The sequence below is a fragment of the Serinus canaria genome, chromosome 4A (assembly GCF_022539315.1).
Source record: "Serinus canaria isolate serCan28SL12 chromosome 4A, serCan2020, whole genome shotgun sequence".
In the NCBI taxonomy this organism is placed as follows: Eukaryota; Metazoa; Chordata; class Aves; order Passeriformes; family Fringillidae; genus Serinus; species Serinus canaria.
In genome coordinates this window covers 15,409,766-15,434,948 of record NC_066318.1, presented here as the reverse complement: position 1 = coordinate 15,434,948, position 25,183 = coordinate 15,409,766, and the positions used below count along the sequence as shown (strand labels likewise).

The 25,183-nt window shown below is 42.2% G+C and overlaps 2 protein-coding genes across 4 annotated transcripts; both read right to left on the bottom strand.

Annotated features, from left to right (window-relative positions):
• Positions 1-1,611: 1,611 nt before the first annotated feature.
• On the bottom strand, positions 1,612-19,114 carry CENPI (centromere protein I). Of its 3 annotated transcripts, XM_009099499.4 has the most exons (21): positions 18,890-19,114; positions 17,289-17,599; positions 16,557-16,691; positions 16,090-16,208; positions 14,940-15,047; positions 13,781-13,829; positions 13,414-13,460; positions 12,665-12,754; positions 11,113-11,241; positions 10,698-10,862; positions 10,339-10,459; positions 10,044-10,132; positions 9,617-9,734; positions 9,453-9,517; positions 8,889-8,974; positions 8,339-8,474; positions 7,467-7,591; positions 6,346-6,394; positions 5,953-6,186; positions 4,028-4,069; positions 1,612-3,230 (listed from the first exon to the last, which is right to left on the bottom strand). In XM_009099499.4, exons 2-21 carry the CDS (start codon positions 17,485-17,487, stop codon positions 3,099-3,101), a joined length of 2,238 nt encoding a protein of 745 aa, XP_009097747.2. In that variant the 5' UTR covers positions 17,488-17,599; positions 18,890-19,114; the 3' UTR covers positions 1,612-3,098. The 3 variants fall into 3 exon arrangements, with proteins under 3 accessions (XP_009097747.2, XP_050830517.1, XP_018780130.2); XM_050974560.1 differs by lacking the exons at positions 17,289-17,599; positions 18,890-19,114 and having other exon boundaries at positions 16,082-16,208; positions 16,557-16,690; XM_018924585.3 differs by lacking the exons at positions 17,289-17,599; positions 18,890-19,114 and having other exon boundaries at positions 16,082-16,208; positions 16,473-16,688.
• A 1,412-nt stretch (positions 19,115-20,526) lies between these two features.
• Positions 20,527-25,169, bottom strand: TMEM35A (transmembrane protein 35A). Its single transcript, XM_009099463.4, has 2 exons — positions 24,886-25,169; positions 20,527-22,043 (listed from the first exon to the last, which is right to left on the bottom strand). Exons 1-2 carry the CDS (start codon positions 25,003-25,005, stop codon positions 21,657-21,659), a joined length of 507 nt encoding a protein of 168 aa, XP_009097711.1. The 5' UTR covers positions 25,006-25,169; the 3' UTR covers positions 20,527-21,656.
• Positions 25,170-25,183: the final 14 nt, after the last annotated feature.

Below are 25,183 nucleotides of genomic sequence, written 5' to 3'. Positions count from 1 at the left end.
CTCAAAGATTGTATCAAAAAAGGCAAAGTGAATTTTATTTTGGTGGCAGTTTAATGTTATTAGAAGAGTTGAGGAGCACCCATATTGGCAGTTGTCAGAGCTGCAGTACAAGCCTCACAGATTCCATTTTCTGAGTGGTTACAGCTGTACCACCTTCTAAATCCTTGGGTCCTGATTTATTCATGGCATTAGGAATGCAAAATGCAAGCAGAGGGAAGTAGGCCAACAAAAGAATAGAAAGCAGGGATACAGAGGAACCAGTTTCTTCATTCCAGCTGAAAACAGGTTGAAATTATTAACTCTTTCAGAGCAAGCTCTCTCTGAAAGGACAGTAGACTGATGCATAAAGGAGCACAAATGAGTCTCCCACCACAAAACAAAAATGAACAGAAACACAAAGCAAACATGGCTTCAGAAGAAGAATTCAGATTAACTTTAGCCCAAGGCATTTGGATTTTCAGATGCATAATGCTCCCTGTGTCTGACAGGGAGGGGTTAATGGCTTTGGTTGTGTGACCAGATGTTCAGCTGGTGCAACTCAACACAGATCCATTAGAAATTAGTGGAGCTGTGGCTGCTTACCCCAGACAGGGTTCTGGCCCACTACTTTGAAATCCTATTTAATACCCACTCAGATTTTTTCCAAAGGGAGAGGCCTCACTTTTTGAAATCAGATAAAAAGCTACTAGCAATGCTACAGGATGCTGTTAAACTGAAATGGCCACTGCCATGCCCTGATTATGATATTACAAAACCCCTAAATCAAAAGCCTGCAGAAGCCTTGTGATAGATAATAACACCCCAGCACAGTTGTTTCTGCTACAATTGCATCATGTCCACCTACCTTACAATGGGCAGAAACAGGCATGAGAGGTAAATCACTCATTTGTCACTTACCAGAAAATGGATGGGTCTTGACTATGTCCATTTTAGTCCTCAGAGCAGCTGTGGGTCAGCCAAGTCTTTGAGCACATGCTTTTAACAAAATGGTTTGCAAAATTTGCTGTGATGATTCAAATGAAAAGAGCAAGCAGGGGGAAAAAGATAAGCAAATAAAAAAGGTACAGTAGCACATTCCTCCCTAAAAGGGTCATTCTTACACTCAAGTGCAATGCTACTTAGATAGTTAGAGGGAAAAAAGAGAAGAAAAGTGTCCAAATGTCAAAAAAGACAAGAGTTACCACAGCATAAAGAGGCTAAAAGTCATCTCTGGTGCCCAATAATACCAGGCACATTTTTGCTGCATGGGATGGATTTTAAACAGGCATCTTGTCCATCCAACAAAGCAAACAAACAAACCCATAAAAAACAACCTGACATTAAAATCAAGTTATCTGTCCTGTTGCTGTAGTTCTGCATTTCTAAATGCCCAGCCTGTGTACTTGAATGTCAAAATTGTGCACAGTTTGCTTAAATACTTTCACAACTCAGGGTATAACAAAGACCTGTGATGCTGCATGTCTTCCATAACATGATTCTGTGCTTCCTCAAACAAACACCAGCCCCAAGGGAAAACTCCTCTCAGGACCAGTAACTGTAAAACATTCAGTACATCCTAAAGGATTCTGCTATAAGCCCCTTTAAATACATTTACACACATCACACACACTCTTAAGAACCCTGGCATCTCTTTCATAAGTGAAATGAAGGCTCTGGCAGCACCTCCAGTCTGACAGGAATGCACCTTCCACTCCAAACAGCACCCAGCCAAGAGAGAGCCTTGTCTTCCTGGCTATTGCTTCTTTGAGACGTACATAGCCTTTCCAGCATAAGTGGAAATAACATTTCCAACACCTTTTTGAAGGTAGCTTCACAGAAAAATTGTAATACTCTTTATATGTTAGGGCCACATCTTGAAACATATCCTCTTGGAGGAATTTTTAATAGGTGGAGTTTCTCCTGTTGACAAAATATAGTCGGTGTTTTGAAGATCTGTTTCTCTTGACAAAGATTAGCAAGCAGCACTTACACTACTTGGGATAAGACAGATGAAAGAGAAGGGCAATACTTTAGACATTAACCAGATGTACTTGAGTTGAGAACTCTGGTACTCAACCAGACTGATTTTGAAGGGATGAAGAAAGCAAACATCTTGAGTGGTTCCAGAGTCGCTCTCAAGACTGATTCCTTTACTGAACCAAAGCACAGATTCATAATGCAAAATTCACTATAATCTAACCCATCTCTCAAGTGGTTACAACCTTGTTTCACAGCAGAAAAATAAAGTTCATTCAGATTTTGGAAACCTCAGTTCAGCTTCTCTCAGCTTCTACTCAGACTTACATTGAAATGACAGGAGAAGATACATTTTGTAAAAGAGTTTTTTCAAAATGACACATTCGAAATATTTTACAGAATATATATTATACATATGTACTCAAGTAATATACAACACCTACCAAGCTAAAAACATAAAAAGGAAAGTTACATTTGCACTTATCAATAGAGAAAATGGTGAGCTGGTGGCAACACTGTGTAAGTGCTCACACCAGTAAGTCATCAACTGAGCACCAAACCTTCCAGCTGTACTAGAACATCATTATAACCACAGTTAGAATAAAAACTGTTCCATGAGCCTCAAAATGAAAATCCATTTCAGGAAGGTCAGTTTGGTCAGTCTGTTAAGTCATACAGGGTACAACAGGGGATTGGGAAGCTCACATTGCTCCAATCCAAGACATACACAGCAGCCCTGAAAGGCTGATGAAGTTGTTTCTCATTACCTGCTGCTGAGGAAGGCAAAGCAGGTCAGGGATCAACATTACTTATAAATGAAGCACCTCTGCTCATTGCAGTTTTGAGTGTTTGTTTCTCAATCAGAACAGATACTCCAACAGAGACACACCAGGGTGAAAAAGGTGGATGTCACACAGCTTCAAACCAGAGAAGTTTAGCAGGGACAAGAGGGGGTTCAGTCTTAGTGAACCAAGGCAGCCTCAATATCTGTGTCTTCACTTTCATAAGAGAGATGTCAGTACAAAAGTGCAGGTAAGAGTCAGTGCTCTGTTTCTCTCCTCTGAGAAGGGAAGAATTAGTGACACAGTCCTTTAGAGTCTGCAAGTCTGCTCCAGATGACAGAAGTGCAGTGAGCTCCAGGGTCACGCTTCCACATTCCCTGCTTTGCTGCGAGCAGCCTGGGAAACCCGACTGATGCTGCTCTCAATAAAGACCTTCAGCCCCTTCAAACCTTGGGTGTAGAGATATTCCAGATACCAGTCCCACTTCTTCCCCTGTAAACCAGAAAGAAGAGTCAGATGTGCAGAACAAACCTTTACCTTTCTTAAGCCAGTTTGGAAAGGTCTGCAAACTCTGCCTTCCTGTGGGACAACATCCACGTGCTGGGTGACATCTGTAAATACCCACAGGGGTACAGGGGCACCTGGTGTTCCTAAATGCCCACAATTACACAGTACACATTCTTAGACTGAATCATGATCTTTCTTTAATACTACAAGTTTTTATAAATCTAGAAAAAGAGAAGTCTATTGGATCAACGGGGAAGATGTCAGGAAGTAAATGAACATGGCTATTAAAGCCTTCCTTCCATCACTAGTGGTGATTCCTCCACATCAGGTTTGAAATACTCTGGGGCACAGGAAAGGAAACCAACTGCCACTGTATTTGCTCAGCGGAGGATTCCTGTTCAAAGCTGTAACAAAGCTACTCATCTGTCTCAGAAATATAATATGAAGGAGAATTTGTATTATCAGTGAACTTTAAGTGCATCAATGAATGTAACTTTTTCTGGAACCTGCAGAGAGCAATAAACAGCCCTGTCCTGACACTGCACTGACTCATGAAGGAAATACATAAAATCTCAAATCACTGGCCACAGATACTTAACTTCTCAGGTGTTGATGTCCTCTTGTTTAACCCTGTTCAGAGACTGAATCATAGCCTAAAGCTGGAATTTTTCCCCTTCCAAAATATTTCTAGAGCATTTGTGAGTTTGGTGATTATGACCTCATCCTCGTCAACACAGCTGCTGAAATTTGCCTGCTTTATTTACTAAAACAAGAAATCTTACCTTAATTAATTTGAAGTTGAAGGTGGTATCATCAGGACAAATCTAAAGTAAAGTGAATAAAACAATATCAAGTCAGATAAAAACTATGTCCAGGGTTGATAGGTCTCTGCTAAGTTCTCTCCTAAATCAGGAAGTTCAGGTATGCAAAGAAATTCATAGATTTTTTTTTTAATCCTGCTTCAGAGGGGGCTTCCAGCATCATACCCTGTGCATAAGTGGCAAGGTAACACCTGGACCCTCTTGCCCTGTGCTGCAGCATTACAGGATAGCAACAGGGAATATTCACAGGTATCTTTACCATTGTCTCTCTACAGTGTAAAAGTCTCCTTTCTAAACATCAGAAATTCTCAAGAATGAGAAAGTCTCACTTCTCTCCTCTTGTTCTGAGATCAGTGCTTGTGCTCCCCCTGTGCTGCAGAGCAGTGCCCTCTGGTGCTCAGCACTGCTCAGGGAAACGCGTCCTTGCAGCTCAACATTATTTCCTCCTGACTTAATACACGTTTGTCATAGCTGCTAAGCAAAATTTCTCTTAGTTCTACGGTAGGAAGAGAATGCAAGAATTCCACACCAGAAGGTTTTGGGGTTTTTTTAAGGGATTTTGAGGTTGGGTGTTTTTTGGTTTTGTGTTATGGCAGTTTGATTGTAGTTTGGGTTTGTTTTTTTTTTTTTTTTCCCCACATGTGCAAAACTTACAAAGAAAAATTAGAAAGTTGTGTCAGGGAAAGTTTAGGTTGGATATCAGGAAAAGGTTCTCCCCACCGAGGATGATTGGGCACTGGAACAGGATCCCCAGGGAAGTGGTGACAACACAAAGCCAGACAGAATACAAGAAGTGTCTGGAAAACACTCCCAGGTACAGGGTGGGATTCTTAAGCTGTCCTCTGCAGAGGCAGGAGTTGGACTTTATGATTTCTATGGGTCCCTTCCACTGCAGGATATTCCATGATTTGAGGAAGCCTCAGAACAAAAATTATGTGGACAAAAGATATGAGATATATCCAGCTTCTTTCCTTGGTCTAACAAAACCAAAATAGCTTCCTTGAGCAAAGACAAAAGCTCAGTTTAACCAGCAGTAAGACACAAACTAGCTTGATTCAGGACACTGAGCACATGACAAAGGTTAATTTGTCAAGTTCCTAACCAGAATTCTTTGCTTCAACTTCTCAGGTGCCCCTTGCTGCATTCCAGGAGTCACACCTATGCTTCCCTCGAGCCTGCCAGAATTTCTCACAACAAACTGCCATCTCTGTGCAGTCCTTGGACAGCCTATAAAACCTGGTTTCTTGGAGCAGCACACACATCTTGGGAATATAACAGCTCTGGCAAACTGCTCTCTCCACTCTTCAGCAGCTGCACTGAACACATGAGGGCATCCACAGCTCAAGGGAACTCCTAGCAGAACTTACCAGACAATGCAAGACAGCTCCATGTTATCTTACCTCTTCAAGCAGTGGCTTGTATTTCTGTTTTAGTAAGCCAAAAAAAGCTACCACAAGAGCCAGAAAGCACTGCTGACAAATTCTAGCATGAACAGCTGTATATAATTTAACCATGCATTTCTTGACTTTCTAGAGTTTAAATATTTAGATCACTGCGTGTTTTGTGGGGCAGAATGCACCTTTAGTAAACTTTTACTGAAGTGTCATTTATTTCATTAATTAAGCTATTTTAGTTCTATCTCAAAATTATCATGAGTACAAATTCACATGCAAAATTGCTAGAATCATACATTCAACTGCTCTCATATCAAAGAAAGACTCTTCAAATTGTGCCAATAATCTAACAAACAAAGAATGCCACAGCAGCTTTTGAAAGCTCAGTTGCCTCTACCAGTCAGCCAGGACACAGAGACACTTCTCTACAGAAACAGTCAAGACAGAACATCTGGTGCCACAAGGGTTCCAAATCTTGGCCTACACCATTACCTGCTGCAGGAATCGAACAGAGTAGCCCATCATGGCTGGATGGTAGACAATGTTAAAGCTGTTTTTTAATTCCTTCACTGCAGTTTTACTCAGCAGTTTATCATCCATACAAAGACCTTGAGGATGAATATCCTTCTGGAATGCACTGGATGTCCACAGACAGCCCACCATAGCTATTATGTACTGGTTGTACTTTTGGTATGTCTGGTTACTGAACTTGAACTGCAGTATTTTCTGAGGGGAAAAAAAAAACCAAATCAATAAATAACATCCTCAAAGCAGCTGTGTGCTCCCTCCAGTCCTTAAAAGATGGTCATTAGTACACCTCCCCTCCACTCAACTCAGATCCTTGCTAAAGTCTGTTCTAGCACATGACAGATGTGCCCACAATACCTTTTTACTCAGCTCATTTTCTTTTGCAGCCACTAAGTTGGTTCGATACCTGAAAAAAAAAAAAGCCAAAATAAAGAGAAAGTTAGGGGCCTATAAATTTTTACTACATGCCTGTGTTGAAAAAAGCTGGAGGAATATATCAAGAAAACTTATTTCCACCATGAGAAAGATCATCAAACTTTATTGGTGAAAGAGAGAGACATGAAAAAGAATTCAAAGGGACTTTATCACTTGGCAGAGTAGGGACATATCTAATAATATTAGTCTCTTAAATGATTCACACATGACCAGTTTGCCTGGGACAGTCACCTTCATAAATGCAACACACAAGAATGGACATCCAGCCTTTAAATCAGCAGAGAAATGCAGTGTGTTTTTAAGAAGGGAGACTTTCATTCACTGAGCAAAGAAACAGAAGCCACTGGAAGTAATGCAATGTGACAGTTGTTCTATATAATAAGCACTAGCTCTTCTTATTTCCTAGAGACCTTTCTGTCATGTTAATTACCCTGCAGATTCCTTAGAGAAAAAGCCACATGGAGAGCCCTGCACCAGCTGTCAGCTGTTGGCCACTCTTCTCCTCAGATGCAGCCACTGGAACTAACAAGGCCAAGAAGTGCAGCCTTGGTGGTGGATCCTGCAGAGCAACAACAGTGCTGTCTTTGGCCTTTCCAGCAGCATGAGGCAGTCTCAAATTCCTGGAGGTTGGAGGTGGAAGAAGTGCTTCCTACTCAGCACATGGCAGAATTTGTAAGGAAAAGCTCAGGTGTAATAGCCAAAGAACAGGAGTGAGAAGTTGTATAGTTACTACCATTAATCCCAGCTGGCTGACTTTAGTTCCCTCAAAACAATAGGGTAACTTCTTCCTTCACATATCAAAGACATGGAAATAATGCCAGGAAAGAGGTCAGAATCCTGCTATCTTGGATAACAGACTTGGAATAAAAAAAAAGGAACTACAGCTGTAAAATCCTTTATCCTGAAAGCTGGACACAAGTGGAATTTTTAACTTTACCTTGCACAGCAAGAAGTAGAACCCAGGTTTTTACAACAAAGTCATTTCATTTCCAAAAGACTGAAAGAAGACAAGGAGTCCCTGCAGCCCACACCTGTTGTAGTACCTGTACATTATGTAGCAGAGCTGATTCAAGTTGACAGAATCCATGCTGAGCAGTGCTGGGTAGAAAACCCCAGCAGGAGGCATTATCAGCAAAGGCAGGTTGTACTTCAGGTACATGTCACACACCTGCAGGAATGAAGCACATCCAGGCTGATTATTACTGCCAAAGTAATGATTATTACAAACTGCCAAGGGGGTAAGGGCAGCAGAGAGCACGACACTGAATTCCAGCCAGATCCATTCAGAAGGGAAGGCCAGAGTGTCTTACACAAGTGTTACTACCCATCAGTTTTGTGCATTTTTAGTGGACAATTCAGTTACAAATAGATCTCAGAACTGTCATTGTTTTTTCAGCTATTGCCAACCTGAATTGTAGGAGCTGTTGCTGCTGTTACAGCATGGCTGGAGCTCACAATAAGTGCAGCTACAGAGAGGACATAAGGAAGCTGGAGGATACTTTAGGCTATTTGATGCTGTTCAATTTGCTTACAGCACAAACTAGAAAAAAAACCACATTTTTAAGGAAACATTTAACAAAAAACCCCCAAGATACATTGTTTGAAAATGAACTGATCACTGTTCTCTTCTTTAAGCCAGCATTAAAAAAGCAGATTATGACCTACTGTTAATGCTCCTTCCTCAGTTCATCTCTGAATTAAGAGCAACCACTTTCTAGCAGCATATTTACTTCTGCCTGTGGATGCAACAACAGCAGCTTCCACATGCAGATCTACCAAGCATGTGGAATATTCTGGCTTTTAATCACAAAGTTCTGTGAACAAGAATGCAAAAGATATTTTTATGCTCTAGCTTAAAAATGCAAACAGTCTTAGGAGTACTTGAAAAGAAACACAAAATGACTGGGATACACACAGTGCCATAGAAATCCAGAATGAAGTAGAGCAAGAAGGTGGAATTGTTTTCCAAACGCAGTGCAACAGTAGAGATCCTTCCCACAAAGTCAACCAGTTCAGCCACCACGTTCACTAGTCCAGACAGGGTGGTGTTCCTGCAGCAAAGACATGGCACAACATTACAGAAACCTCTTTCCAAACAGCAACATGGAAAATGGTAAAACAAAATTGAAATTTATGCTTTTGCCCCCTCAAATACTCAACAACAGACACTTGTTCTTCAATACAGGCAGTAACACATTGTTATCAGCACCATTATGAACACCCAGCTGTCAGTGTTATGAGGATTTTGAATTCTGGACACTTCAATTTTCACTGTCAGCAGAAATACTTCTAAAGAAAGACAAAGAACAGGCCTGAAAAGGTAGCTTACAACACAGCAGAATCATAACTGCATTATTAAACTTCTGGTTGATCTTTAGGCTGGGTGTTAGGGCTAGAATATAGATCTAAATACACTGTTGAGCAATGCACAGAACATGGTTCACATTCTTTAAAGACAAACTTACCCAGAAGAAATCTCCAAATCCATTTGAATCACATTGCAATTTAACCAGTTCTGCAACAGCTCCTTCAAGCTCTCAAGAACACTGCACTGCAATAGGCAAAAAGAAATCAGGTTGATGACAATTTATGTAAGAGAATAATTCCAAACAAAGAATGCCTTGAGAAATGGCACATCCAAGGAAAGGTATCAGGAGTTTCTCAGGAGCAGGGACATAGTTGCACTGCCCCTAGAACTGAATGTATGTGTTGTATATAGCTTTTCCTGCAGAATGTGAACTTCAAGTATTGAAAAAAACTGCAATAAAACAGTTTAAAGAAGTAGTTAAAAGTGCAATAAAACAAATTAATTATGTTGTGTGCTATCAGTTCTTTTTATCTCCAGTGCCCCAACTTAATTCCAGTCAAAAAAGGAAGATACCTGAAACACCTATTTCCTAAAGAAGTTATCCTCTTTGAGCACAGACTTCTCAAAAAGATGCTTCCTATAGAGGCCCTCAGACTGCTACACCAAGTACAGACAGCAGTATCAACTAGAAGGAAACAGCCAATGTGTTGACTTAAATTACCTTAAAGTAAATAGATGATGTGAAAAAGAGCTGTGCCAGGGGATCAAAGAGATATTGCTTAATGTCTGAAAAAAATGAGAAAGCAGTATGATATCAGTGCACAAATTCTACGCCCTGAGATATCCCCACTGTCCAAGCTCACCCAAAGGATCTGAGGCACATACCAGAGAAACTGCTGAGAGGGATCCAACTCACAAGCCTGAGGACTTCTGAGCGGCAGCAGAAGCCATCCCAGAGAGGAAGGGTCTTATACAGGAACTCTTCACAGGCAGAAAATCCCTCCTGAACAGCAGAAGAAAAGCATTCAAAAAGTCATCTGACTGCAGCTTGCCACACTCACATCACTCTGGGGAAAGCAAGAGGCTCACAGCTCCTTCCTGCCATACTTCCCAGGACATTCAAATTATCATTCTTAAGATTATTTTTCCTGCAGAAAACAAGGCCATTTCCAGAATATTGACTTGCCATAAGTAAAGGTATTTTTATCACTTGAGTCACTGTCTCAGAAATACTACAGGAAACAGGTAAGTGCCAGAAGCTCTTTAAGGAAAGACTTTGTGAAACCCTTGGCTTCCACAAAAAAACACTTACCTGCAAGAAACATTCTGCCTTGTAAGCAGTTTCCAGGAAGCTCTTGAATTCTTCTTCATATGGGTTATCAACCACACACCAGGTGCATTCTGAACAGGAGACAATACTGTACTTGAATACGAGCACAGCAAGAACAAGCACAATAAGAAACCAAATTCAGCTCTCCTCCAGTAGCTGCTTTAACACTCTATGGTTATCACTGTAAACCTGAATAGCAAAGAACCATAACTGAAAAGTGAAAAGCCTCAGACATCCCTTAGCTCCCTACCTCACAAGATAATACTGAAGTTCTTACCTTCCTGGAGCATCTGGCCCATCCAATAGTAGAGCCTCAGGTAAATAGATTCATCTTTCACACAATTCATGTAGTGAAGCAATAAGGGGTTTGTTAGCACTGAACCCATCTGGGAAGGAAACTGCAAGAAAAAAAGAAATAAAGAATTATTCAGTATTTACATCAATAAACTGCTAGAGAACCTCATGTCCAATCTTTTAACCAGCAACAAGACCATTCCCAGGACTCACCCAATCTCCTCAGTTAGGACTAGATTCTGTTAGAATTAGGTAGCCCATACACTACGCACATATAAATAGGGCATGGAGGACCATCCTTTGATCTCCCAAAACATTCACCAAAACCTTCCTGCAACTCACCTCTAGACGGTGGATATTCTGCAAGAGCTGAGGGAAGGTCTGCAGCTGTTCCACTGGAAAAGACTCGTTTGTATTGTGCAAATAAAAACAGCTCTTTTCTCTGTCCTCTTCTAAATGATTTGTGTTCGTACTGCTTGCAGGTATAACCAACTGGGCATTCCATTTCTGTAGAAAGGAAACACAAATGACTCAGCTTCTAATGCAATTGGCTGCACTCATGAGCAGTGTTCCCAGAAAGACCCAGTTTTACAAAAAAGGTATCCAGGTTTTCATTATAATTGATTGTTGCATCTCTCTATAGTTACTCCCCACTTTGCAGTGCCAAAATAAAGCCAGATTCCCATTATTTGCCAATATTCATAATGAAAACCACTACTTGGCACCTTCTGGGGTGTGCCTCAGGCCCATAACATACCCTTTTTCGTGACTGAGGTTGAGATGTGCCTAAAAACACTGCCTGGGACAGGGGAGAGGGTCCTTGGTTTCTCTGCCTTACTGCAGTGATTGCTGCCTTCCATGGGCCCTCTGAGTTCTTGAAGTAAGTCTGGAAACAGAAATCAGACACCCATGCAAGAAGTTAAGCTTAGACAAAGCAAAAGAAGATCACTTTCTATTCTGATAAACATCACCACAGTCATGTAGAGACACTCAGCTCTACTTGACAGATTTTCACAGCACAGAACTCTCATCATTCCTCAGTTTCATCACCTTTGGTCTACAATTCAACTGTTGAGCTTGTATTTCCTTTGAAAACAACATTCCCCTTTTCAGAAGGGATCTCCAACACTTCTATCTTATAATCTTAGTTCAAACCAATCATCAACTCATAGATTAAATCTCAAGTACGCCTTAAAATTAAACATGACCAAAGTATGCTCAGTTAATAAAAAAATTTCCTGAATTCGGCATCAGTCACACCCACATAAAAGAACAATGCCATGAGTAACCAAATACTTAATCTAGATATTGCTACAGAAATTTGGAAAAGCTAACACCTTTTCTACAGAATTTTTTGACATTTCAATGCCAGTTTTTAAATTCTAATCAAGTGCCATCACAAAAGTATTCCGATTGGCTTGGACCTAGTTAATCAAGCTTTTAGTACACAGTGTGTTCATAAAGACAGTTGAAGAAATATTTGGGATCTAGTTGCTGGTAATTTACTGCACTTCTAAAAAATGCAAATGTGCATGCTAAAAAATTCTCCAAGAGATGACTGTGCAGCACAATGTAAAGTAAAAATTTTGAGAACAATATAAATACACAAGCCGATTGAAATACATTTTATTGAAACTCAATTTGCCTGCATATAAATTAAATGTCTGTTCTAAAAAATCAACAAAAATCTCAAACTTTTAAGTCCATCCCACTGAAATAAAATTTTGTTGCACAATTTAGGTCTCCCCAGATGCTGTTTTCTCTTCTATATTTGGTTCTGCTACATGTTTCTGCTTGGTCAAAGGGCTGAGCACACACACAGGCCTCTGAAAGGGGAGTCATTTTTTGCTGTTCCTTGCAGCCCTGACAAATCAGTTACCTACATTTTTTACCTGTTTTTTTCCTCTCTCCTATGACACAGACTTTCCAAGTGCAGAGCTCCTTACTGACTTCCACTGTCATTTGTACTTGAGAATGGCACCAATTAGAACAATTCCTTGACAAATTAGGTTTGTTTCCTTCAGAACTTAACATTGTGTGAAACAAGTCAAACCCAGCAGGAACACCAAAAGAAGGATTAAAGTAATCCTTATAAAATAAAGGTAGATGTCATTCCTTAGCAAATCATCTCATTATGATGAAGAAACAAAACACAAGGCAAAGAATCCTCATCTAAACCTGATTTTACTCAGTTAAAAGAGGAAATGGAATTAATCTTCACCAGTAAATCTGCTATAGCTTAAATAGAAAGGTCCATACAAATACTGTAGTAAAACCTGGTTTTGAATTGACTAAATCTCATTCCTTACCTTCATTTTCCCAGGAAGGGTTATGGTCACCTGTTCTGGGCAGAAAAGTTTGTAAAGTGATAGCAGAGCTTGCAGATGAGACTGCATTCCCTGAAAAATAACAGAACAAGAGGGAAAACACATGAGGTATGTTTTTAATATAGAAACTGAATGCTGTATTTTAGAATCAAAAAACTCCAGGGATCAGAAAAGCTAAATTCCTAGAGCTACACACAATCAAGTAACCATAGATAAACAACTGAAACTGACAGAAACAACAGAAACTGGGTCAATTAAATAACAACACGAAGAGGGCTAAAGACCTTTCTGTAGTCGTAACTGATAGAAAGGACTTTAACAAAATGATAAAAAATAGTCTTCTGCTGTGTAAAAGACATGTTATTATAGCAATTTTTTTTTTTAAGGGAGCAAGTCCTCTTCAATCTTACATTTTTCAGACATTTTTGGTACCACTTGAAAATGGAAGATGAATAGAAAATTAAAGACTGTAACAGATAAATGAAGCTGCCCCTTGCTTCAGAGATTTTACCATACATGGTAACATTGAACTCCGCATATATCACTGCATGTGATCACAAAACACACATGAAAATTAGGGATGCACATGCATGAGAGAAACTTTGATGCTACAAAGACTAAAACCTACAATTCCAAGTCCAGCCACCTTTCTCCACTGTGTAAGGACATTAGTCTTACAAAGTGCATTATTAACCACAGTTCAAACTCTACAAGATCTGAAATAAACTCACCATTTTTGCTTGGAGGTCAAGCAGTATCCTAATCCGAAAAGGCTTGACTGGAAATACAATTAAGAATACAAAGGATTTAAAAAATACAATAGTAGACCTCTAAGCAAAAGTTATATAAGTATCATTTTTATTATGAAATCATGACAAAGCAAGCAGAACCAATAATTTTAATTTCTAGGGTAGGAGAGAGGTTTCCAATTCAGCAAGTGTTACACAAAGTTTTGCCTGAACCACCACTCATTCTTCCTTGCATTAAAAGCACAATATTGGTTAATCATTGTATCAGCTGCATTGGAAGAAAAGGCAGCACCAGCAAAGAGAATCAGAAATAAAATAGTATTTCAGCTCCCACAGATGAGAGACTCACCATTTTCCTTCCTGGTCAGCAGGTAGAGCAGGTGGCAGACATAGGGGCACTGCAAAGCAAGGGCAGCCATGAGCTCTCCTGCTGCTGCAGACACACAGCCAGGACACACAAAAACCAGCACAAGAGACAGCCCCACACAGCAACCCCATTTAGAACTTCATCTACATTGTGAGCAGTCCTGACTGTAACCAAGCTGTTTAATTAACTTGGATCATTTCTTTTGGAACATGGTCTAGAAATGACAAGAGTCAGCAGTGAAAGTGCAATTACATTTTCAAAAGGAAAGGCACCTTTGAGCCAATATACTTTTTTAGAGCTTTTAACTGCAGTTGAGGCTGTAAAGAGTCTTAAATTATTTTCAAACCAACTCTGATGCACTTTCCAACTAACCCATAATGTCTGAAAAAGCTATTTCAATCATTAAGAACTTAAATGCAGTTTTATGGAAAGATTTTAAATGAAGTTAATCTAAAAGCGTTAAAAACATTACAAGAAATATAACTCAGAACTTTGGGGACTTGTTTTTACCATAAAATATCCTAAAGTGAAAGGATATTAACAATTTCATATCTAACATGACTGCCAAGATTATCTTATTATGCACTGAATCCAAACACTTCAAAATTCCTGGATTTTACAGTTGCCATATGGCAGAAATTGCCTGAATGCTTGTTCTCTTTTAAGCTATATTTCAAATTAATTAAGTAGAACAGCAATTAGTTTCTCACATTAAATAAACACCACTCTAATTTTTTTCCTTTTTTTTCCTTTTTGCCTAAGGTATACAAGTCAGTTTCTGCCCAGAAGCAGGAGACTTTACCTGCAGACGTCTGACAATCCCAAAGACCACTGTTACTCTTGGGAATTTAGACAGAATAAATGGTCACACTCTCTGTGACACAGCATAGCAATTCTTGGAAACATGCTAAACAGACAGAGCACAGCAATCTTACACTGCTTGCCTGTTATGGATCTAAATTACCCAGCAATCTTATAATGCAAAGAGAAAATAAAAAAAGAAATCCAGCCATCAGAAAATGGTCTCTAACCAACACCTACTCCAGACTAATTCTGGACTAATTCTAGCATTAATATGTATAGTAGTAATGAACATTTAGGTTTATTTTATCAGTTTCATAGGTTCTTCAACTCTCCTTACCAACTTCTCATCTTGCAGGAAGGAGAAGAAGAAACCATAGAGGGCATGAAGCTGTTCCTTGTGATCAATGAAGTCAAACACTGTGATCAGCCACTTCAAAAAAAGCAGCTGCAGACAGGAAAAAAAAATCCACATTACATTAAGTGATAGGCAAAAGCAAGGCAGAGGAATCAGAAGCCAGCTCCAGAAACATGATCAGTAAGGATACACACCACTCTCAAGGATAACCAGGGAGCTACAGACAAACAGTTCAGGGGTATTCAGATGACAAAAGTCTGCCAAGGGATTCACCAGGTAAACAACTGACCCCATCATTGCTGTTGGCAACTGGGTTTTGGTTTCTATAACTATGGGACCCTATTTGTGATGAGTGGTGATTGGGAGAGAGGGATTCCAATAAACAGGCTCAGCCTAGAGAAAAGGAGGCTCAGGGGGGACCTTCTCACTCTTTACAACTCCCTGAAAAGTGGCTCAATTGAGGCAGGGGGGCCGGTCTCTTTTCCCAAGTACAAAAGTGATAGGTCAAGAAGAAACAAGCAACAAGTTCTGCCAAGGAGGTTGAGACTGGATAATAGGTGAAATTTCAGCACAAAAGGGCTGTCAAGCACTGGAACACACTGCCAGGGAAGTGGCTGAATGACCATCCCTGGAGGGATTTAAAAGATGTGCAGCTGTGGCTCTTGGGACATGGCTTGGCAGCATTAGGTTAATGGTTGGATTCTGTGTCTTGATCTTTGCTCATCTAAATGATTCTACCACATAAACCTTTGAGCAGACCATGTGAACACAAAAAAGACTCTCCCTAATGTTAAGTCATGTTGCCACAACCAAGGTGCACATGACCTAAGGGATCCCTCACTGAAATTAAAGGATGCCTCACACAGCAGAAGCATTTCATAGAAATCTTGGAGACACCATTCCTGAGGAGATCAAAGATACAAGACAAGCAGGAACCAAATCTGCACAGAAGCTTAAGGTGTTTCTTGGTTGCCCATTCCAGCAATGGGCATCTCTGCCAGTCTTGGTAAATGACAGTATCTTCTGTAAGACCTTGTATAATAAAACCTCAGGATTTTTAATTCCTCAAAATAACCAGTTCTTATGGCTCCTGTGCAGAAGCAATAACTACTGTAAACACTTACTAAGTTACCTGGATGTTGCCTGAGCATTTGCTGACGCAGAGCCAAGACACAGCTGTAACCACAGAATTTTCTGGTATCACTGAGGCAGGAATCAGGCTCTTCAATAATTGGGTATTCACTGTATCAGCTGGAAAAAAAAAAAAAACAACCACAATTTCAAGTAAGATAGTGCTCATGTACCATGTTCTTCATTATTGTTTTGCAGCTTAAGTCAAAATTCCCTCTGGACTCAATTATTTCGAGCTTCCTTGCACAAAATAATGGTGTGTGTGAATTTAGTAAGGACTTACCTATACCTCAAAATGATGAAAAATAATTCATTTCAGCATAACAAAAGAAAATGGAAACTACACCAAATCATGCCAGAAAAATTAATTTTATGCTACAGTACCATAAATACATTCTCTCAGCAGGTTTGATTAGAGGGGAAAGGCACATTCACAGAAGATACACCAGCAGTTTAGAAATGCTGTACCCAATCTGCCACTGAGTGCCACGTTCAGCAGTATCTCAAACCCTTCAGGGGGCAGCCCTTGCTTCAGGGCAGTGCTTTCCACAGCATCCAAGTGTTTCTGCACAACATTCTTCTTCGGTGCAACACAGTCTTGAACTAGGAAAAGCAAACAGGACAAGCACAGGATGAAACAACTTCTGAACAGAACTTCAAGCTTCTCTGAACTATCCCTGCACATACTCCTTTTTTTTTGACATAGTAACAAAGCAGAAAAACTTCTAAGACATTAAAGAAGCATTACATTCAGGGGTTAAAGAGGGAAAAGAGAAGTAAAAAGGGGTAAAAGAGGGAAAAGACAAAGGGAACGGCTTCAAACTGAAGGAGGTTTAGATGGGATATTGGGATAAAACTTTTCACTGTGAGGGTGGTGAGGCCCTGGCTTAGGTTGCCCAGAGAAGCTGTGGCTGCCCCATCCCTGAAAGTGTTCAAGGCCAGGCTGGATGTGGCCCTGAGCAACTTGAACTACTAGAGGGTGTCCCTGCCCATGGCAGGGGGGTTTGGTCCTTCCAGTCCAAGCCATTCTATGCTACTCCTTTTTTTTTTTTTACATAGCAATTACACAAAACTTCTAAGACATTAAAGAAATACTACATAGCTCAGGCATTAAAGAGGGAAAACAGAGATAATTTCTTTAATTAAGAATGTAGCTATCATCATCTCAATCCTAGATAGCCACCCAAAAAATTCCCTCACCTTTCCCAAAGTAGCTCAAAGCTTGCTCTAGAGACTCTTCCTGGTTATCATATTTCTGATCATTAGCAGATTGATTATACTGCAAACTTTTTTCAGAGTCAATTTTCCCTCCTTTTCGCCAGGCAGAGAGATCAGTTTGGTTTTTATGTTGAACGTGCTGAGGCTGCTTTGGGGTCTTGGAACTCCTCCTTCGCTGCATCTTTTCAGACTCCCAGCTGACACTGGAGAATTTTACTCATTTGTCATGTGAGAGCCAATCCTTCCGCAGGTAAGAAAAGAGATCAGCTGAGCAATGTTAGAGAGCTGGTTCCCTGCAAGGAAAAGAAACATTTATTTTCCTGACAAGCAGATTTTAGAGGCATCCTGCATAACATGAGAGTAAATTTAGAAGAAATAGTTTAGAGCTGAATGCTCCCCCAAAGATCAGACAAGATCCTCAAAGTTGCAAAGACAACAGTGTATCAAAACTCTCATCTTACATTTAAAAGGAAAAAAATCGCTAGTAAAAATTAACACAAGCTCCTTTGAAGCTAAACATTATCTGATACAATCTCATATAGCATTTTGAAAAAAAAAACAAAACAACATAACACAACCAAGTTTTCTTCTAAGTTAATTTTGTACATTGTTATTTTCCTTAATTTGATTGCATGTGCCAATACAACCAGTCAACAAGTTATGATTCTCTGCAAGGTGAGGTACAGATTGCAGAGGACCATAACAGCTTTCTTCCTATTTCACAAAAGTTATATTCTTCTGCAGCCTTCCTACTAACCAGCTTGGATTGGAAAAACTAAAAAATTTTGGTAAACTTCCAAATGAGGCACAAGAGCTACCAACAGTGCCAAACTGCACAGCTGTGAGTGAAATACACCCACAAAAAGTGGCATTTTCTCCTCAATATGCTGGAGAGATCAACCTTTTACCCATAAAATAGGAAATTTTGCTACAATTTCCTGAACTCGGTAGAGTGTGCACCCCTGTCCGTGGATTGCTGGAACCTAACTTTCTTGACATAATGAAATAGAATAACTTTCACTTCATACTCCCTCTCCACCTCTCACTTCCTTACAACGTTACAATCATCATTATTTCCCTATAGATGTGTTTGTCACGTTCCTGTGCAGCGAAGCTCGGTGACCACACTCTGGAGTACAGCAACAGCTTTTTTTCATTCCCCTCAGCACCTTCTGTGGATATGTTTTGTTCTCTTTTGTCCTGCAGGAGTTCTACCAAAAATGTTTGGTGAAGGAGAGAGCAGCTGGAAGGGCAGTTCCGGCGGACAGCGAGCCCCTCGGTGCCGACACGAGGAGTGTGGCAGCAGAACCCCTCACCCTCCTCCCCTGCAGCCCCCACCGCGATTCTCCCAGGGCCGCCCGGAGCATCCCGAGGAGACGGAGGTGGCGAGGCCTTCCCGACCCGGCCCGGGGCGCTCAGAGCGGCGGCGGGACCCCCCCAGCCCTGGGGATGTCACTGACCCTCCCGCTGCCCAGGCCACTGACCACCCCTCTCACAGCCACTGACCACTGACCCTCCCGCTGCCCTGGACACAGACCCCCGCCGCCACAGCCACTGACCCTCCCGCCGCTCTGGCCACTCACCATCCCACTAACGGTCCCTCTCTCGGGGCAGCACTGACCATTCCAGAGCAGTTAGCCCTCCTGCCGACCTAAGCACTGATCACCGTTCCCACAGCCGCAGGCCCTGCAGAGCCGCCTCCAACCGTCCCTACATTCAAACCCCGCCGCCACAGCCCACACATGCGCACTTACTGCCTTCTCAGCAGCCGCGCATGCGCAGCGCCGCCACCGCGGGCGCTGGGCGGGAATGACGGCGGCGCTTCCGTCCTTCCTGAGCCGGGCGCCTCTGCGCATGCGCGGAGGGTGGGGGCGGGAACTCCCCGTGAGGGGAAGGAGTCCCTCCCCTCAGGTGTGTCCTCATCCCTCGGGCTGGGAACGGCAGCTTAAAGCTACGTTTTAAAATAGAGAGGCGGGGAAAAAAAGCACAAATAAAGCGAGGCAGTAAGCCTGAGGCTGACCGGAATGAAATGAGGGGCGTGGAGAAGAAATAGAAATGAAGAATTAAAGAAAAAAAAAAAAAAGGAAGAGTAAATTAGCATCGAGGTTTTAGAGAAGGAGCCGATCTGTTCATGTCACTTCCAGCGAGCACAGATGGCTGGAAGCGTCCAAAAATAGCTGTTTACTGCTGGGGGGCAGTGACAGAGGTCAGCCCACTAAGATAAATACAGAATTCTTGTTACTGGGCTCCAAGATGAGTTGTCTCGCTCTGTAACAAAGAACCTTCAGCCACTGCTGCGGGTCAGTTGTTCATATCCATGCAAATGTGAAAAAAGGGGGTTTTTTAGTAGTCACTGAACACTCTGAAGCTTTTACAGAGATAGGCTTTGCTCCATGGGATGTTTTATTATTATCATCTCTACAAGCTCCAGTGAGGAATGTTACAAAAGATAAACATAACAATTGTTCCTGGATGCCCAGGTGAAAGGGCTGCAGCAGTGTGGGAATCCCAGCGTGGTGTGGCTTGGAGTTGGTGGTATTTTATTATTGGTGGTTTTTATCTGGTTTTGAATTAAAACACAATTAATAACCCCAGTCGGGGCACGGTAGTTAAAGCATCTTTTGGGAAGTAAAGGGAATTCTGTGTAAATATTTTGGATGACCTTGAGATATAGTCTCTGAAGACGAGATTGTCTATCAGAGGTGGCCTGCTGGTCCCTTTGCTCAAGGTGCACATCTGATAAGAGAGATTTAGTCCATCTGAAGCTCTGGAATGAGGCTCTTTCAGCATATATATGTATATTTTGCTGCTAAAACAGATGCAGCCATGTATATACATATATATACACATATATGGCTGCATCTGTTTTAGCAGCAGAATTCAGAAGAAAACTGTATGAACATCCATCATCAATTTTTATAAAGATACAATGCTGACAGTTTACTGGAGTTACCTTTTCTCACTGCTGCTTTGAACTGTAGCAGAACTTTATTTGAGACTGTTTCAGTAAAGTACCCAATTGTCTCTTTTAAATATCTATGGTTATTAATATAAAACCAAGTAGAGTTTATCTGACTTCCACTCTGCATCACCTTGTCTCTCAAATTGCCTGACATGATTCTGCCTATTTTAGGTGGAGTTTTTGACCACAGGGAAATGTTTTCAGACACGTCTCTCAAATAAGAAATTTGTTTCTGTAAAGACATTTTTCTCCAAATTTCAAAAAGTTTATTTTTGTGACTAATTAAAAAAAAAAAGAAAAAAAAAAAGAAAAACTGAGAACAGACAAACATTAAGAAAACCAGACAAATTTCAGAGGTACATGCTCCTTATGACACTCTAGAGTTCAGATACAACACAGGGATTCAGGCTCTGGTAACAGGACTTATCCCAGCTCACTGAGGCTGTATGTGGGATGAGCAGTGAGGTACTGCAATTGTTCAGACCCTCATCTACCAGAAATAAACAGCAATTCTATAAAGTCACAGTAGCTGTGGCGGGGAGGAAAAGGAACTTGCAGGGAACTGGGGAGCACAATGCTACTTGCCAACACCAGAGAGAGACTTTGGAGTTCTTTGGGCAGTTCCTCTCCCCATCCCCTCTCCAGACACTCTTACTCTCTGCCAAGAAGGGTAAAGAGACGCCACTGCCTTGTGTGAAGCAGGCAAAAAACTACTGTTATCAGGCCATTGTCCCAGTTTTGGAGCCTCTGCACGGAAATCAAAGAAGATGTAAACAGAGCATCCCATGTTTTCTCTGGATAAGCATTCCATAGCAAGGACTGGGCACAGAGGCAGCAAAGCCCAAGGAATCCCTCTCTCCAACACAACAAACAGCACTTTTTTGGTAACAGGGTCCCTTTTACCCCTTGACCATGGAAAGGGAAATGCAGATGTGTGTGTGGGGCTGCACAGGGACACTGGTCACGGCCTGCCCAGCCTCTGTTCTGGGCAGCAGCAGCACCCAGGCCAGCCCTGCTGCTGTGGGGCTCAGGGCTTCTGCTCAGGACTGATCTCCCCACTGCAGCAGTGCCATGGTGGTCTGAGTGCCTGCCCAGATGAAGGGTCTCAGGCTGGTTTGCAGCTCCTGCTGAGGCCAGCACTGCTCCAGCCGGGTTGCTGACTGCCTCCAAGCTGTCCCTGTGGAAGCTAGCTTGTGTTTTTCTACATTACAGGGCAGCAGCAAAAGCAAGACTACAGTGTAGACATACCTTGTATCTCTCAGACCCCAAGCGCAACTTTATTTAGACAGAAAAAAAAAAAAATGCAAGTAGGTAAATAAAAACCAAATTTTCTGGGTGATTTTGGAGAGAGCTGCCTCGAGGGTCCGTGTTTCCTCACATGCACTCAACTAGGATACCTTCACTTTGCCTTTCTCGGGAGCTGCTTCATGGATGAGCGGCTGCTCATCCCCATTCACCGACAGCATCCTCTTCTCCGGCGGCAGCTCCTCGGGCTGGCGGGCGATCAGCAGGCGGCAGGTGAGCAGGATCCCAAAGACCAGGGCATGGGCATAACGCTTCAGGGGGTCCCCCACGAGCTGGTGGAAGAAGAGCACAGCCAGCACCAGGAGGAGGAGCAGGAAGTTGGCCACGTCCTTGGGGCGGCCAGGCACCAGTGTCATGACAATGCCGCACGCCACTTCCAGGGCGCCGATGCTCTTGCGGAGGAGGATGGAGCTGACTCCCATCTTCTTGAGCATGGGCAGGGCCCGCACGTAGCTTTTGTATGCTCGTTTCTGGAACCAAGCAGCCAAGGACATCATGTGAGAAAGTGAAGGCAAAGGTGACTTCCATTGAAACAGATTGATGTGCAACACAACCTAAAAATTATTTCAGTTGTCACAAACTCCTCTGGCACAATACCCCAGTCTGTAAAGCTTCTGTTTGGGGGTATTATTAAACCATCAGTCTGCAATTCCCTCTTTCTGAGCTGTTGTCCCCTCACTGGAAAACAGTTCTGCAACCTCTCATCCATCTTTGGAACTACAACCAGGCCAGGAGTACCTTACCCTGAAATCTGAGGTTCTGATTGCTGGAATTAGCAGTGCAGAACCCTGTTATTAAAACAAACAAACCTCTTTCTAAGAGTACCTTGTGCTTTAAAATTTACTAATACACCCAATCCCTGCAAAGGCACAGCACAGAAAGTAAATAAAAGTCTCTTTCTACTCCAAAGCAACTTACAATATTCCAAAGCAATTTACTGTAGTTATAGGCAGTGCAGGCTTAGGGTGGGACTAAACATCAAAGCTGAGATTCACCAGTCCTATCCTGTGCTTACATACCTTTATGATCCTTTCTTTCCTCAGGTGAAAGGAAAGAAAGGATCATAAAGGTATGATCCTTTATGAAGGACATTTGACATTTTTTGTTCCCTGCTTTATGCTGGATTTAGAAGCAGTGTAAGCTGCAAGACTCAGCCTGCTTACACAGCTGCCCCATTCTTTTGGGGAAAGAAACAACCTTTGTCCTTAAAAATGTCCAGGTTCTTGCATTTGAACATTAGATGCTGGTGGCCTCACTGTTTTGTTTGGGTTTTTTTTTCTCTTTTTCTGTTGCAATCAAGTATTTCCTTTTTATATATATATATATTTTAATAAGGCTCTCATATTTGGTTTGAGACACTTAAATTATTTCCACATACACTTAAGTATAATATCCCTGAAGGTATTCTTGCCATTGTGTTCTCTGATTTCTAATCAGCATGAGGGAAATGGAAGCAAAATCTCAGTTACAGGATTGTTCAGCTCTCACAGGCACTGATCAGACTGTGGATTTGCTTCCATACAATTTTGGAAACCTACATTTCAGGCACACAGAACTTTCCCACGTCTCCATAGATTTTGATGCTTCCTTCTGAGAGGAACTGATGCTTCACAGGTGGTTAAAAAATATCCAGCATTGTCATTTTTGCTACAAAATAACTGAAGATCTCCTGACACATTTACTCCAAGTGTCTGCATTGTAAGGATGTATTTTAAACCATCAGTGACTAAAACCTCAGAGCAGAGTATTTTTAAACAGTTGTGAAAAATAAAACATTTTTAAGAAATGTACTACAAGCACGTCCTAGAGTACTCTGGTATTTTAGTATTCTAATAGGCAAGCTGATGTGGGTTTTGCCCAATTAAAAACTACAAGTTTGGTGTTTTAGGTAGGCAACAGAGGTTCTCTGTTTGCTGGGGGCAAAAAGCCATCCTTATGGATTAGCAAGGTCAGGTTTTTCCTATCTGCATGACCTGACAGACCAACACAGGATGTAGCCCAGCAAATGCAGGAGAGCCTAAGGAGCCATGAATATGTAACATGAATATGGACTATGAAGAATAATGGTGCTGTGTAATACCTGCTTTATAAAACCAGAGATCATTCCTACCTGTAGGCCTGACTCTTGATAAAGCACAAGGGGACACAGAAGTGAAATATTTTACAGCATTTTGCAATGCTCCTAAAGTCTCTGTGGTTTTTTTGGGTTTTTTTTTTTTTTTTTCTGTAGCAGAAGATTAAGAGCTTTGTTTTCCAGGGGTTTTACCTCATGTGTCTCTTGCCCATGAGTTACTTCTTGGGGATTTTCCTCTGTGAGATCCCTGTACTGGGCTGCAGACTAGGCACTGCAATTCAGACGTTATTTGAGAGCTAAGGAAAAGCAGCTGGGCAGGTGGAGCAAAGGGAGAGAACAGAATGTGCTGGAAACTTCCAGCACTATTTTTTTAAGGGCACAAAAATTATGGTTATCTTTTCAACCACCACAATAAATAACTGGGGAAGGGGGTGGGGGGGGGAGCAGGAGAATAAATAAACACAGATGAGGAAGCAAAATGTGGCAGCCAGTCCCTCACCTGCCTGCAGCTCTCAGAGCTCTGCAGCAGGGCTGGCCCTGAGCAGAGAGGAGCATAAACCAGTTCACCAGGTGAGAAATGCACACAGCGACTTCTCTGTCCTCTCCTCACCCCTTTTCTCTTAGGCAAGAGAAGGAGAGGCTCATTTCCCAGGCCAAAGAGAATAATAAGAAGACTATTAATAATACCTCCCTCTGCCAGCTAAGAATCTCAACGCATTTCACAATCATTAATTAATCCCTGCACAAGTCTGGTGAGGTAGGGACAGCCAGAGTCATTATCTTGCTTCAAAGCATGGAATTTTGAGGATGAACATCTGCCAGAGCAGGCATCTGCTTTTCCCACCCCCATCCAGTGGATAGGTTTCCCCTCGGGGATCAGCTGTCCCTGCCTGCTGCATGTCTTGCACTCCTGCAGGCCTTGCTTTTACAGCCCCTTGTGTCCCCATCTCCTGCAGGCTGTGTGTGCTGTGCCACCCCATCCTTGCCTCCCCTCCCCATCCTTATCCACCAGAGGTTTCTCCGTGGATCGGCTCAGCCGGAGCCAGGCTGCCAGGATATCCTGGGCACTGCGTTTTATTGGCTTCTCTCCATGTCGATCAAGTAATGAGTCAGATCAGCTTCTTCCCCCTCCTGGCCCTCTCTCGGGGTTCCAGGGCTGTCACCCCCTGCGTCCCCCGCTGCTCCTGCTGCCAGGTGGGAGAGCCCTACGGCACCTCCCTGCGTGCTGCCGGACTTACCATCTCATTGTAGGCATCCCTGCTGAGCCGGGGGGTCAGTTTGATCGTCCCCATAAAGACGAAGAAGAGCCCCAGGGCCACCGAGAGGGCGACAATGGTGATGGTCCTGGGAGATGCCATAGAGCCGCAGGGATCCGCTCCTAGCGAGGCCTTGTGGCTCTGGCTGGCAGCCCGGGTGGGAGGGAGTCCGTCACCATTGAAGGCTGTAGGAATAAAGCTGCAGAGGCAGGAGGATGACAGCGGGAGGGGATTCAGCCTCCTCCACTCAGCAACCCCTGGGTCCTAAAGCCTGCAGCCA